This window comes from Triturus cristatus, chromosome 9, assembly GCF_964204655.1.
Source record: "Triturus cristatus chromosome 9, aTriCri1.1, whole genome shotgun sequence".
In the NCBI taxonomy this organism is placed as follows: domain Eukaryota; kingdom Metazoa; phylum Chordata; class Amphibia; order Caudata; family Salamandridae; genus Triturus; species Triturus cristatus.
The window spans coordinates 1,023,527,319-1,023,543,530 of record NC_140592.1 but is presented as its reverse complement, the minus strand read 5'-3'; the positions used below and the strand labels follow the sequence as shown (position 1 = coordinate 1,023,543,530).

Below are 16,212 nucleotides of genomic sequence, written 5' to 3'. Positions count from 1 at the left end.
CCCCGACCTTCGCCTGTATTATTTGTGCGCACAGGCTCAGTGTGCGCACTATTGGCATTTTCCCAAACGTTTCCAGCCCCATGTGGCTATAGAGGCTGATGCCGTCCTGCCAACTCCGCTGCAGGCAGTGACCTTGTCTGGTGGATCGGGCGGCCCACGGACTGAAGTCAACCCTGCACTTTGCACGGCTTGGGCATGGCGTATGCTGGCGTCCCGGGCCAATCTTTCATATCTCTACGCTTCATTGCTCCTCCTCGCTTCCCACCCGGAAATCTCTGTGGCGCGTGAGACGTCGGCCCTGCGAGAGCTGGCTGCGGTGAGTGTGACCTGGCTCAGGGACCTATGTAAGGATGGTCGCTTTAAAACTGTGCAAGAGGTGCAGATGGCACAGACCGTGGCTTTATGTTCGGTTTCACATACGTCCGTGTGCGCCAGGCTATTCGCTCGGTGTCCTCAGCGTACCCTGAGGAGACCACTACACTACGAGCATTGCAGGCGATGTTGTCGGGCGCGGGGCGGAAGGGGCTCATCACCAAACTTTATAACGCTTCCCTGCGCGTGCGAGATCAGGGGGATCACCCCTCCTGCTTGCCCTGGCAGGCCACACTGGGCATTCCTATAGCGCCGGAGGTTTGGATGGCGTGTTGCCAACTCACTGGCCACCTCACTGCTAACTGCAACCTCAGAATTATTCACTTCAAATTTTTGCATCAGGTATACTACTCCCCCTCACAGCTACATAGGTATGGTCTGCGTGAGACTGCTAATTGCATGCGCTGTGGTATGGCAGACGCTGACTTCCTGCCCGTGGCTTGGTTGTGAGCAGGTGTGTTCGCTTTCTGGACGGCTGTAACAAACATGCTTACCGATATGGTGTCTGAACCTGTGAGCTGTACTCCTGAGTTGTGTTTATTGGGATATGTGAAACGCCTCAAGCCCTGTCACAGGCGAATTGTTGCTATATCCACCCTGTTTGCGAAAAGAGCGGTTGCACAGTGTTGGGGGGGCAAAACAGTTCCTACAGTGAAGAAGTGGCTCCGGGACCTGAGCTATTGCAAGACGCAGCTGCAGCTATATGAAGAGGAGCTACCAGCAGGCTTCCGCCCCAAAGGACTTTTGGGTCCCACTTACGGCCTATCTGCTGTCCCACCCAGACCTCTTGTAGATTTTTAGCTTTGCTGCACCTTTCTTATTACCTAGTTTAATGGTTTGTGTGTGGCTGCCCGCAAGCTGCTCTGCTTTCAGTCACCTCGTGTCCGGTACCAGATACCTTCGGGGGTTGTTCGTTACTACTTGCAGCATCGCTGCTGCTCCACATGCACCTACTTATTGTTATGCGGATTTGCTCTGTTTGCTCTGGAATTTGGATCTGGTTATGCCTGCAGGGGGGTGGGGGGGGCACGTTTGATTTTATGTATCGAATCATTTTGCACACCATTGCATTACTTGATTGTCTTTTTTTCTCTTTTTGAAAATCAATAAACATATTAAAAAAAAAAAGATATATATATATATATATATATATGCCGCAAGGAATCGCCTCAAAGGTTGCGCTGCATACACACGCCAGAGACGAACACGGACCCAGAAGTAGGTGCTCTTAGTTTTTTATTCAATCCATAACCTGCACCGCCGCCATGACGCGTTTCGACCTACTATATATTTCTCAGCCCCCGCTTGACGAATCCCCCCGAGACTTTCAGGGTAGGAGCGGAGCGGAGCGCCCCACCTATTTTGAAAATTTCACGAGGATTCGTCAACCGGCGCCAAAGTTATTCCAAATAGAATGTTGCAGATTTCCTATGGAAACACGGTCCTAACTATAACTATCTACTGGCGACCGCCAGTAGATAATATATATATATATATATATATATATATATATATATATATATATATATATATATATATATATATATATATATATATATATATAGTTGACACAAATAGCGTTGTTCTATACATATAAACAAAAATATCGAGTTAAAAATATCGTTTACACTAATACCTTTAAAAATAAGACACACATTTCATTTTTCAATCAATTCACAGTTTAGAATAGTAACACTTAAACATTTGAACACATAATTATAATATAGTATATAGTATATAAATCTAAGTAACATTTCATATTATAAATAAATATATACTTATGCAAACATACACACACAAAAACGTGTGTGTATGTTTATATATACATATCTATAACAAACGACTAATATTAAAAACTTATATTTTACGATATATTAAAATGTGTTTTATTATTTACTAATATAAAAAGCATACACATAAATATACATATATATTTTATATATATATATATATATATATAAACACATAAAACATTACAACATTATAAATATAAAAGCAAATAAAAACATAAAAAAGACATTTACTAAAAATATTAGTTAAAAAATAAAACATACACACACATATATAATATATATATATATATATATATATATATATATATATATATATATATATATATATATATATATATATATATATTTTATTAGTTCACTGCTAGAGCAATCCCCATGCCTGCGACGCTGGTGCCGTCAGTGGTAGCAGAAACCACTCTGGAATCGTTACGGTTCTTTCCTCCAAGCGTAAATTCAAAGAGAGAAGAGACAGCACACCAGGAAACGGCACAAACGAACTTTATTTGTGCGCTAGCTTAATCCAGGACGACGCGTTTCGGCGTTAGCCTTTGTCAAGTAACTTCCTGTATTCCAACAACCGTAGAAATACATGCACAAGGTTGATAAACATAAAAGAAATACTGCTATTATTTCGCATAGCATACATAACTAGCGTGAATTTGGACAAAAACAATCATCCTAAATTCAGTTAGTAAGTCAATAATAATAGACATCGTGTCGAAAATCATAAGAATGGTGCGATAATAAATAAACAGTAACAATCCATGGTCGTGACTTTATGCGTTAACATGGAAAAATAGACGTAATGTTACGTTCCTTATAATCAGGGATCATATGTAATTTCATTGGTAGTCCATATAAGTCCACAGAATAAAATAATTGCAACGAGGTTGCATTCAAGTAATCTGCCCACTGAATCAAATAATTGCGTTAGGAATGAACAATAAAGTTACAAAAATTCAAAGCATACTCAGGTTGTTTCCTTTACCGTTTTTTTGTGTGTGTGCGGTAACCTGAACAAGTTATTGTGAATGCTGTTCTCATGTGTCCGGAGAAAACCAATTGGAATCCCCATTGAACTACAACGTAATATAGCACAATTGCGCTATTGCAATAATATTGTCATTTCCTTTCCTTTCAATTTCCTGTGGGCAAATTTTCAGTGGTAGTATGGTCCGTGTGGGATACAGGAAGTGGCCTTAAATAAGTGCTAGGTATGGGGAGTGTGGGAGATGAAGTGCATTGTTACAAGTGACAAATCGGGGTATTAGGACATATGCGGGACACAGAACATTTACTGCAATTGCGGTTGACCCCTATTGGGGCATGAAGACCCATACAAGGATGACCAATAGCCCCGTTTAAATAAAATGTGAAATCTAAGAAAATATAATACCATAACCAATAAAATCCCAACCTAAATATGTTGGGAAGAAAACATTGCTTATTCCATGAATGCAGAGTGTGGCGAAAAATGGCAGACTAAAGCCCTATGTGGGTTGCAAGTTCCTCCCCACTATTGAGTCCCCGGGGTGCCTTACAGTCCAAATCTATAATAAATTTGGACTCAAATATTCTCAACTGTTTTTCTCGGACACCTCCCCGTGTGTGCTTGGGAATCCTCTCCACTCCAAAGAACCGTAGACTATTGTTCATTCCTAACGCAATTATTTGATTCAGTGGGCAGATTACTTGAATGCAACCTCGTTGCAATTATTTTATTCTGTGGACTTATATGGACTACCAATGAAATTACATATGATCCCTGATTATAAGGAATGTAACATTACGTCTATTTTTCCATGTTAACGCATAAAGTCACGACCATGGATTGTTACTGTTTATTTATTATCGCACCATTCTTATGATTGTCGACACGATGTCTATTATTATTGACTTACTAACTGAATTTAGGATGATTGTTTTTGTCCAAATTCACGCTAGTTATGTATGCTATGCGAAATAATAGCAGTATTTCTTTTATGTTTATCAACCTTGTGCATGTATTTCTACGGTTGTTGGAATACAGGAAGTTACTTGACAAAGGCTAACGCCGAAACGCGTCGTCCTGGATTAAGCTAGCGCACAAATAAAGTTCGTTTGTGCCGTTTCCTGGTGTGCTGTCTCTTCTCTCTTTGAATTTACGCTTGGAGGAAAGAACCGTAACGATATATATATATATATATATATATACACGCACACACACATATAATATAACATTTTAAAAATAAACAATAATATTAGATATATTTAAGCAATAATAAAAATATAGTAAACTCTGTAAAAAAACTAGACATACTATTTCCACTCCACTGTGTGCAACAGTAGGGAAAGCGTTGGACTCCGGAGGGGTAAAATTTACTATTCCCACTCCAGTTTGTGCAACAGTAGGGAAAGCGTTGGACACCGGGGAGGTTAAATGTACTATCCCCACTCCAGTCTGTATAACAGTAGGGAAAACGTTGGACACCAGAGGGGTCAAATTAATATTCCCACTCCAGTTTGTGCCACAATAGAAAAAGTAGTTAACTTGAAACACATAACATATTTTATTAACTCTTGTATTTGACCAAAAATATAAAACTATTAATATAAAAAATATATATATACATGTAAAAAACAATTAAATACTTTAAATATTTTTTTTAATTGTAATAATTATTTTCAAATTCAAATGATTGTTATTAATTACTTAATAAAAAAAAACACATTTTACTCCCACAAACAACAACACACAATCAAAATATAATTAAAATAAAAAAGAGAACACAATTTACATATTAAATGATATATAAAATAATCGTTAGTAAATGATCAATTATGTGATCGTTAATTATGATTGAATAACTTTCCACCCTGTACCCTTACAAACACAACACAAAATATAATATTAAACAATTTACATAATTATGAATTACACATTTATTAAAAATTAATAATTAATTGATAATGTATTATTACTTAACTTCCCACCCAATGCCCCTACAAACCCAACAACCTACACCTAACAAATAACATAAAAAGATAATTACACGATTTACCTAATTAATCATCTATTAAATAATTAGCATTAATCAATTAATACTTAATTAACTTGACACCCTATACCCCTACAAACCCCAAAAAGGACATCAAAAATATCAATAAAAATATATAATTACGCAATTTACATAATTAATTATCAATTAACTAATTAATAATAATTAATTTATCATTATTACACTATTACTTACCTCCCCACCCTATACTCCTGCAAACAAAACAACCCACACCTAAAATATAACTTGAAAAAATATAATTACACAATTTACATAGTTATCAATTAATTAATCATAATTAAAAAATAATTATTAATTAATTATACTTAATTAACTTCCCATCATGTACCCCTGCAAACCTCACAACCTGCTACAACACTATAAATTAGTATTGGCAATTGAATTATAAATTATAAATAACTTAAAATGAAAAACTATATTTAAAAATGTTAACAACAATTGTACAAATACTACATAACATATACAATTAAAATAAGGCGGGCAACTACAACCCTACAATCAGTTGGCGGAGGAGTATGACCTTCCCCCGGGGCAATTTCTAATACACAGGCAAATTATAGCCAGCAGCACGCACGTATTGGGACCCGGCAGAACGGGGACCACAGAAGCATCCAGTAACACACACAATACTGCACATGGGGGCGGGCAGACACTTAGTCACATGGCTGTACAAAGCCATCTGGAAATTATACTCAAACCGTTAATCTCGCTAAGACAGACATGGGAGGAGGAGATAGGCTGGCCGCTGCACGACAAAGAATGGGAACAGGCCATAGAATACCCAAAAAAAGTATCTAGAAACGCACGATTTAAAAACATAAAATTTAACATTTTACACAGGGCATATCTGATGCCAGGGCGCCTGCAACATTTCTACCCAGACACACAGGGGGTCATTAGGATGACACCCGCCACACCGCGAGGGATCGGCTGCCAGACGTGTGGTGGTCCCGCACTGCTAATCAGGATGCGACCGCCACCCTGGCGGACGCATCACACATTTCTAACATTGCGGCGGGTGCTGCTGTAAGCAGCAACTGCCGCAATGGTGAAATGGCATGTCGTGCATTGTCATGCACAACATGGCAGGCACTGCACGATGCCTGCCACCTTGTGCATGGCAATGTAGGGGGTAGGGGGTACCATTGGTACCCCCCAAGTGCAGCCCCTCACCTCCCACCCCCCGGGGGTCCACAACGGGCCCCCAAAATGAATCCCCGCCAGCCTTTCCATGGCGGCATCACTGCCATGGAAAGGCCTTGATTCACACCCATCCTAATATGGATGGCCACTATATTGAGGACCAGTTCCGCCCGGCCGGCAATCGTAAAGATTGCCGAAAGGCGGAAAAGCGGCGGACGCACTGTGCGTCTGCCACGATACTCCCCGCCATAATAATATGGCAAGGGTAAATCAGGTTGAGATGGTGGGCGGATCGCCATCCTAATCACCCCAACAGTTCCTATGCCCCCGATGTCAGGCTCCCGAAGCGGACTTTAGAGACATGTTCTGGGGGTGCCCCACAATACAACAGTACTGGGACCGCATACACGAGGTGCTCCGTGAAACAACAAACATTACAGAAGTGAACTCATGGGAAGCATGTGCACTGGGTGTGTTCCGGAGACGAGAAACAGAAAATGGACAGATCCGGTTCATGTCCTTTTCTCTGCTATTGGCAAAGAGAGAAATAGCCATGTACTGGCGGGCCCCCGGAGGTACCCCCAATGGAGGCCTGGGTGGGTGCGGTTAAGAAAGGGGGGGCGACGGGGGAGAAAGTGCTACGGACCGAGGAGGTGAAAGGAACACGTAAACACCACATATCCATGGAATGGGCACAACTGTTACATCAATTCAAACAACAAACCACACGGGAAGAGCCATCCGCGACATCCCCACCCCAGACAGCATCCACTATCTAGCTGAAGTCGGCAGACGGGCACAACAAGTCGGGCCGAACACATATTAGGGAGAGCTTCACACAGTTAGCACCACTACCACAACCCCGGGATAACTCAGGTGTAACGGCCACATCCCCTACATACACAGCCAAGAACCACCAGATGGTCACAAATTATCAAACAGTGAGCCCCCCCCACCAACCCCCTCGTTATCACCCTAGTTAAATACCAAAGTTATGAGTCAGGGATGCAACCTGGCAGTTATGGCATCGGTACCAATTGATAGAAAGCGTAACCCTATCACCGGACATTACATTACGACCCTCAACAATAGCGAAGGCAGACATAACTCCCAAACCAGGGGCACATGTTCACAGGTGTACCACGGAAAGCATATGATCAGTACAGACTGAATCAATAGGCATGTAACATCAGGAATGTAATACGGATATGTAACAACTATGCATAAAGACAAATGCCAGTACAAAACTGCTAGCCGAAACTATGCAAGTACATATATGCGTGTAATTCTAAATAAAAAGCTCTGTTTAATTGTATCTGAAATGTTAAAACTCAATAAACAAATTCAAACAAAAACATATACAATTAAAATATGAACTAAAACACATGAAAATAATTAATAAACAATATTTTTTACGATATTGCAAACGATATTAAAAACACAGATATTCTTGCAAACGATATTACTTAACTACAAATCGATATTCTGTCCACGATAATTCCGTATCACGATATTAATGTGTCACAATATTAAAAACTCGATATTTGTGCAATTTGATATTACTAACTCGAAATTATGTCCAAATACTGATAGCAGTCCATTCTTCATCAGGGTAAGAGAGGATGGCCTTTGTGCTACAATAGTAACAGATTTTGAGAAAATGGAGACCAGTATACTTTGTTCTGAAAATTGAACACACAGCATCGTCTTATATCCCCAAAAGACAATGTGAGTTTGTAAAAGGCAGTATCAGAGGTTAGACTGTGGTATCGGTGTACTGAGCACCCAGAGCCTGTAGACCGCTTTGGCTGCTCCTTCATGTTGCGCCTCTACAGAAGCCTCCTCTTCTAGGTCTTCACACTGCGTCCCCACAGAGGCCTTCTGGGCTAGTTCTTCATGCTGGCCATCTGCAAACGCCTTGCAGGTGGGCCTGTGCAGAAGGTGGTTCCACTAGGGCATGGGGAATATGTGTGCAGGCTAGGATGGCGTGTGTGTGTTTGTGTGTGCGCGCACGTGTAGGACCTTTTATCTGACACTGATATAGGCCACTATACTATCCACCCCGTGTGTGTTGGGGGGCTAGCTGTTAAATAACTCGCACAGGGGTCAAAGTTATGGGTGGTAATGGCTCAGATGAATTCCAGCATCCCTCATCACTTTTCCATTTTTCTCAGGTCCCCAGTCCCTGCCGTACTCACGTTTGACACTCTGACCTCGTGACCTCTCCCGCTTCCTAACTTTTTCTCCACTCCTCATCTTCTGCCTTTAGAAATGAAAAATAAAATGAACTCCAGACTGAGGTGAAGAGAGTGGCAATAAATCAGAATAGAGGAAACACATCTCACTTACCTATTTAGTTTCAGGCTGTTCCTGCGGGGTCTGAAAAGCAAGACAGACTATAACGTGACTAGAGATCGCTGCTCTCCAGCTGTTTGTCATTGCAAAAATACATTGTCAAGAACACCCACTGTCTCATACATTCACAGACGCTTTTTTCGTGGTAACTAATAATTCATTCATCCACATTCTTTTTATTTACAAACAACTGCTCAATGCCCTATTGAATGTCTGAGCTATCAATATGTTTGACTCCTTAATCAATCCTTGACTGTCCGACCCACATTTCAATTGCCCCGCCACAAATAAATCCATTATCCAATAATGCCTTGCGTAGCTGTGTGGCTGAACTAACAATACATTTCTGCTGCTTAGCCCATGGATCGGTCTATTTAGTTGACCCAGAACTCCTATTATCACATTTGTCCAAACATTGATTTAGGGCATAATTACGAGTTTGATCCAGATCATTCTATCTATTGTTTTGCCCAAAAAACACATTGAGTGATCCATCTACCCATTTATGGGTCCATGCATCAATTAATTGGCAAATCTATCCCTTGATTTGCCCCCCTACCCACTGATTATTTGATAATTAACTCACATATCCATTGATTGAGCTACCCACCCATTTATTGGTGCGTCTACTCATTAATTGGCTGACCCACCCATTGAGTAGTCAATCTACACAATGATTAACCTGTCAACCACTGATTGTCCATTTTCTGATCAATTATTCCACCTATCTATTAAGGTATGCATGTATGGATGCACATGGTGTTCCTATAGCGTGAACCTAGCCAAAAGGCAACAGAGGCTATACATGGTTGAAGGAAGAAAAAATCAGAGAGTGATTCTGGACAGGGGGTTCTGGGAGTGGGTGGACAGACCTGCATCAAGATGTAGTGTTCTTTAAAGAACTGTGTCTTCAGCTCTTTCCTAAACTGAAGAAAGGTGGGGATCGCTCTGATAGATATGAGTGAGGAAGTCATTCCAGTTCTACGGTGCGTACATGAAGAAGGTCTATTGCCCAGCTTTATTTTCTTGCCCTTTTTGTCTTCAGTCTTAATAGGACCATCTATTAATTTACAGATTTTTTTATCCAATAACTTTCCGAATAATTAACTCATAGGCACATAGGCTGATTGACAGACCAACGAGTTACTGAAAGAAGCATCCATTCGTTGATAAGCTCATCTGTCCATTAATGACTCAGCAATTTACTGACTTACATATCTAACTATTGATTGTTCTGTGTATCTATCCTTCCTTGACAACGAGCCCATTGATTAGCCCACGTATCCTTTACCAAGTAAATGCATGGATTGACCCATCAGTCGCTAATCGGTCAATCTATTTGTTGTTTGTCCTGCACAATAATTAATGGCCCTATCGCCTTTTCAATTGCTCCATTTTCTATGTATTGCTGGCTTCCAATCAACTGATTGTCAAGTCTACTGGCTCCATACGTATGTATGCGTTATATGTAGCGGAGACCTGTACTGATCTAAGGCGGATACCTTACACTATTTGGGAGAGTGGAGATGGTAGGGTTGATATTGTGTGAGTGATACGGCAACGGAAGGTGCATGTAAGGAAGGGCAGAGGTGCATCGTGAGCGTGCCCTAGAATAGAAGCCACGGTGGGATCGCAGCAGATTGTCCAGGCCAGGGTAGCATTACAAGAGTTCTGCAGACGTCTTACTGTGACAGCAATGCATGAACACGTGAAGGTAGAGATTTGCTGTGAGAGCCTGGTGGAACTGTTACTGGAATAGGTCTGCGTTAGGGTAGGTCTTCGCCACAGGAGCTCTGTGGAACTCTTACAGGAATAGAAATGAAGGTTTCACGAGAAGGTAGAGCTGCACTGTGAGGGCTTTGTTGTGGAATGAAGATTTACTGGGATAGAAATGTATTGTGAGAGCTCTGTAGATGTCTCAGTCCTGGGATAGCAGTGCAGGTGCAAGGCAGGACAGCGGTACAGTGTGAGGGCTCTGTGACTGCCTGTACTGCAAAGCTGTGCGCGTTTTAATTAAAGAAGCAAGCTTTGTGAGAGTCCTGAGATAGCATGAGAACCAATAACCAATGCCTTTAGTTTCTACGCGCCCAGGTGTTCACGAGTAAAACTTAAAACACAAAAGAAGATCCTTGTGTTTCCATGTTTTCCCACGAGGGAAAGCATTGGGCAGATACAATGTTATGAGATACAGCAAGGAGAGATACACCTTATGCCTCCCAACGTCAGACGTCCCTAGTTGGTCCAGTGGAAAGTTCACTTTCTGTTACTTTTAGTTTTGTTTTCCCCATTATTCTGCGCAACTACAATTACCAGAATGCAAAGTTAAAACATGGAGCGGACAAGCTTCTCATGTCTGACCTGGGAGATACCGAGTGCTTCAGAAACAACTCAAAGTATAATCTTTAGTTCCCTTATGCTCTCCCCTGACGCTTCCTAGTGTTAAGTCCCCTATAGTGCTGCTGCATGCTGCTGAGAGGTCTCGGGTCGATTCAGCCTCCATACTGATGAAAGTACAGGTGCACCAGGTAACAGACGAGGGCACTAGGAATAGGCAGGGAGTAACTGCTGTCTGGCCTGTCGCTCCCTGATCCCGAGGAGTGGCGGTGCCAGCTCTGTGTGTAAGGATGTCACGCAAGAAAGTGCACACAACCCTCCTTCTGTAAGTTCTTGCTAGTCTCTTGAGTGAGCATTTGAGCAGGGAGATATCCCTCACTTCTAAAGTGGGGCCTGGATCGAGACTAACACTTAAGTCAGGAAGTGAGTGTTACTGCAGGCAGGTCTTGGCACTACCGAGTGGAGTTCTGCCGAAAAGTATCTATTTTCCCACTTTGAAGGAGGCCTTCCCCTCCTTGAAGGGAAAGCCCCATCATCCATGCAACTTTCATCACAGTTTCAACTCTCACTTTCAAAACAAAGAAGCTTTGTGACAGGATGTGTGTTCAATTCTAATAAAAAATATTCCCCACACACACACAGCAGGGACAGCGGGGGCTTTATTGCACCCCTGGGGAACAAGAGCAAGTGCAACATAGAGGGGGTGGGGAGAAGCACACAGGTGACAGAGAACAACACTGAGTGCAAGGAGAGAGAACTACATGAGGGAGGTAGCTGGAAAACACATACACACTCATGGAGTACTTAACCAAAAGAAGTGCTTGAAAAGCAAGCATTAGAAGCATAGGTGCCAGCCAATCAAGAGAGATGGTAGAGAGGCCATGCTTCATGGAAGGGACAAACTAAAGAGTGACAAGCTGGGACTCAAATAAGAAGCAGGCAAAGAAGAGTGGTAGGAACGCAAACCAATGATAAGGAATGGACTGGCTTTTAGCCCCTGTATGTTCTTGATAAGCCCACAAAATGTCTCACAACAGACAACCCATGTGCAATCTGAAACACCACAAATTACTCAGAATGCATTCTAGTTTATTATTATTTAGCAACAAGGGTGGATTACATATATGGTTGATTGTGTTTCACTTTAGAGGGGACATTACTTAGCAATTGGGTCTGGACTGTGCCATTTTGTGGCTAAGCCAAGACTGATTTGCATATGGTTCATTCATAATGACGGCAGCCAACCTCAAACATAAATGAAACAACTGTGCAGAGAAATTAACAGTGGTTTAGGCTGATTCAAGCATTTCCAAACATCCCTTTTGTATTGTCTAAGTGAATTACCTTAGGTAGCAGAGGGATTTCCAGCAATGAGTACACAGCCCTCTGGGTACTAGGACTCACTGATGAGTCCAGCTAGTCAGCAACTGTGATTGTTTGTGATGTGGTTCTCAGAGGTGGAGGATCCAACTACACTGTCCATTCTTCTGGAAGGTCAACACCCATTTGCGCGTTTGGTTCCTGTCCGTGCTGACACAGAAAAGCTCAGATTGATGGAATGCGCCCCGATTATTTATCATTGGGCCAAATTGATTCAAGTTCTTCAATCTATAACTTTTCGGTTGCCCTCTCAGCGCTATCTGAGCTTCCTTCGTCAGTGCCCTTGTCAGAGTTACAGAGCTTCGCCATATGAATATTTGCAAGGGGTATTCTCACGGCTTCAGCACTTAAGTTGAATCAATCAGCGCCCTCCCAGTGTTACAGGGCCCCAGAAATGCTCTGTTGCTGCTGCAGGAATCCAGCAGCGTGAGCTAGCTCCACCAGTGCCCTGTAGGTGTTACAGGGCCCCAGCAATGCTTTGTTGCAGTTGTTGGAATCCAGCAGTGTGAGCTAGCTCCACCAGTGCCCTGTAGGTGTTACAGGGCCCCAGCAATGCTCCATTACCACTGAAGGAATCCAGCAGCGTGAGCTAGCTCCACCAGCGACCTGTAGATGGTACAGGGCCCCAGCAATGCTCTGTTACCGCTGCAGGAATCCAGCAGTATGAGCTAGCTCCACCAGTGCCCTGTAGGTGTTACAGGGCCCCAGCAATGCTCCATTACCACTGAAGGAATCCAGCAGCGTGAGCTAGCTCCACCAGTGCCCTGTAGGTGTTACAGGGCACCAGCAATGCTCCATTACCACCGAAGGAATCCAGCAGCGTGAGCTAGCTCCACCAGTGCCCTGTAGGTGTTACAGGGCCCCAGCAATGCTCCATTACCACCGAAGGAATCCAGCAGCGTGAGCTAGCTCCACCAGTGCCCTGTAGGTGTTACAGGGCCCCAGCAATGCTTTGTTGCAGTTGTTGGAATCCAGCAGTGTGAGCTAGCTCCACCAACGCCCTGTAGACATTACAGGCCCCAGCAATGCTCCATTACCACTGAAGGAATCCAGCAGCGTGAGCTAGCTCCACCAGTGCCCTGTAGGTGTTACAGGGCCCCAGCAATGCTTTGTTGCAGTTGTTGGAATCCAGCAGTGTGAGCTAGCTCCACCAGTGCCCTGTAGGTGTTACAGGGCCCCAGCAATGCTCCATTACCACTGAAGGAATCCAGCAGCGTGAGCTAGCTCCACCAGTGCCCTGTAGGTGTTACAGGGCACCAGCAATGCTCCATTACCACCGAAGGAATCCAGCAGCGTGAGCTAGCTCCACCAGTGCCCTGTAGGTGTTACAGGGCCCCAGCAATGCTCCATTACCACCGAAGGAATCCAGCAGCGTGAGCTAGCTCCACCAGTGCCCTGTAGGTGTTACAGGGCCCCAGCAATGCTTTGTTGCAGTTGTTGGAATCCAGCAGTGTGAGCTAGCTCCACCAACGCCCTGTAGACATTACAGGCCCCAGCAATGCTCCATTACCACTGAAGGAATCCAGCAGCGTGAGCTAGCTCCACCAGTGCCCTGTAGGTGTTACAGGGCCCCAGCAATGCTTTGTTGCAGTTGTTGGAATCCAGCAGTGTGAGCTAGCTCCACCAGTGCCCTGTAGGTGTTACAGGGCCCCAGCAATGCTCCATTACCACTGAAGGAATCCAGCAGCGTGAGCAAGCTCCACCAGCGACCTGTAGGTGGTACAGGGCCCCAGCAATGCTCTGTTACCGCTGCAGGAATCCAGCAGTATGAGCTAGCTCCACCAGTGCCCTGTAGGTGTTACAGGGCCCCAGCAATGCTCCATTACCACTGAAGGAATCCAGCAGCGTGAGCTAGCTCCACCAGTGCCCTGTAGGTGTTACAGGGCACCAGCAATGCTCCATTACCACCGAAGGAATCCAGCAGCGTGAGCTAGCTCCACCAGTGCCCTGTAGGTGTTACAGGGCCCCAGCAATGCTCCATTACCACCGAAGGAATCCAGCAGCGTGAGCTAGCTCCACCAGTGCCCTGTAGGTGTTACAGGGCCCGAGCAATGCTTTGTTGCAGTTGTTGGAATCCAGCAGTGTGAGCTAGCTCCACCAACGCCCTGTAGACATTACAGGCCCCAGCAATGCTCCATTACCACTGAAGGAATCCAGCAGCGTGAGCTAGCTCCACCAGTGCCCTATAGGTGTTACAAGGCCCCAGCAATGCTCTGTTGCCGCTGCAGGAATTCAGCAGCATGAGCTAGCTCCACCAGCGCCCTATAAGCGTTACAGGGCCACAGCTATACTCTGTTGCCGCCGCAGGGATCCAGCATCGTGAGCTAGCTCCACCAGTGCCTGTCGGGGTTACAAGGCCCCAGCAATACTCTGTTACCGCTGCAGGAATTCAGCAGCATGAGCTAGCTCCACCAGCGCCCTTTAGGCGTTACAGTGCCACAGCAATACGCTGTTGCCGCTCAGGGATCCAGCAGTGCGAGCTAGCTCCAGCTGTGCCCTGTAGGTGTTACAGGGCCCCAACAATGCTTTGTTGCAGTTGTTGGAATCCAGCAGTGTGAGCTAGCTCCACCAACGCCCTGTAGACATTACAGGGCCCAAGCAATGCTCCATTACCACTGAAAGAATCCAGCAGCGTGAGCTAGCTCCACCAGTGCCGTGTAGGTGTTACAGGGGCCCAGCAATGCTTTGTTGCAGTTGTTGGAATCCAGCAGTGTGAGCTAGCTCCACCAGTGCCCTGTAGGTGTTACAGGGCCCCAGCAATGCTCCATTACCACTGAAGGAATCCAGCAGCGTGAGCTAGCTCCACCAGTGCCCTGTAGGTGTTACAGGGCCCCAGCAATGCTTTGTTGCAGTTGTTGGAATACAGCAGCATGATCTAGCTCCACCAGTGCCCTGTAGGTGTTACAGTGCCACAGCAATGCTCCATTACCACCGAAGGAATCCAGCAGCGTGAGCTAGCTCCACCAGTGCCCTGTAGGTGTTACAGGGCCCCAGCAATGCTTTGTTGCAGTTGTTGGAATCCAGCAGTGTGAGCTAGCTCCACCAACGCCCTGTAGACATTACAGTGGCCCCAGCAATGCTCCATTACCACTGTAGGAATCCAGCAGCGTGAGCTAGCTCCACCAGTGCCCTGTAGATGGTACAGGGCCCCAGCAATGCTCTGTTACCGCTGCAGGAATCCAGCAGCGTGAGCTAGCTCCACCAGTGCCCTGTAGACATTACAGGGCCCAAGCAATGCTCCATTACCACTGAAAGAATCCAGCAGCGTGAGCTAGCTCCACCAGTGCCCTGTAGGTGTTACAGGGCCCCAGCAATGCTTTGTTGCAGTTGTTGGAATCCAGCAGTGTGAGCTAGCTCCACCAGTGCCCTGTAGGTGTTACAGGGCCCCAGCAATGCTCCATTACCACTGAAGGAATCCAGCAGCGTGAGCTAGCTCCACCAGTGCCCTGTAGATGTTACAGGGCCCCAGCAATGCTTTGTTGCAGTTGTTGGAATACAGCAGCATGATCTAGCTCTACCAGTGCCCTGTAGGTGTTACAAGGCCCCAGCAATGCTCTGTTGCTGCTGCAGGAATCCAGCAGCGTGAGCTAGCTCCACCAGTGCCCTGTAGGTGTTACAGGGCCCCAGCAATGCTTTGTTGCAGTTGTTGGAATCCAGCAGTGTGAGCTAGCTCCACCAGTGCCCTGTAGGTGTTACAGGGCCCCAGCAATGCTCCATTACCACTGAAGGAATCCAGCAGCGTGAGCTAGCTCCACCAGTGCCCTGTAGGTGTTACA

General features: G+C 44.7%; 1 protein-coding gene across 2 annotated transcripts in view; it reads right to left on the bottom strand.

Annotated features, from left to right (window-relative positions):
- Positions 1 to 16,212, bottom strand: part of PGF (placental growth factor) — a 195,919-nt gene that overhangs the window by 37,053 nt on the left and 142,654 nt on the right. For both annotated transcript variants that reach the window (XM_085626739.1, XM_085626738.1), the window contains 2 exons: positions 8,717 to 8,746; positions 8,566 to 8,630 (listed from right to left, as the gene is read on the bottom strand). In XM_085626739.1, coding sequence (XP_085482865.1) covers positions 8,566 to 8,630; positions 8,717 to 8,746 — 95 coding nt within the window. The remainder of the gene's footprint in view (positions 1 to 8,565; positions 8,631 to 8,716; positions 8,747 to 16,212) is intronic.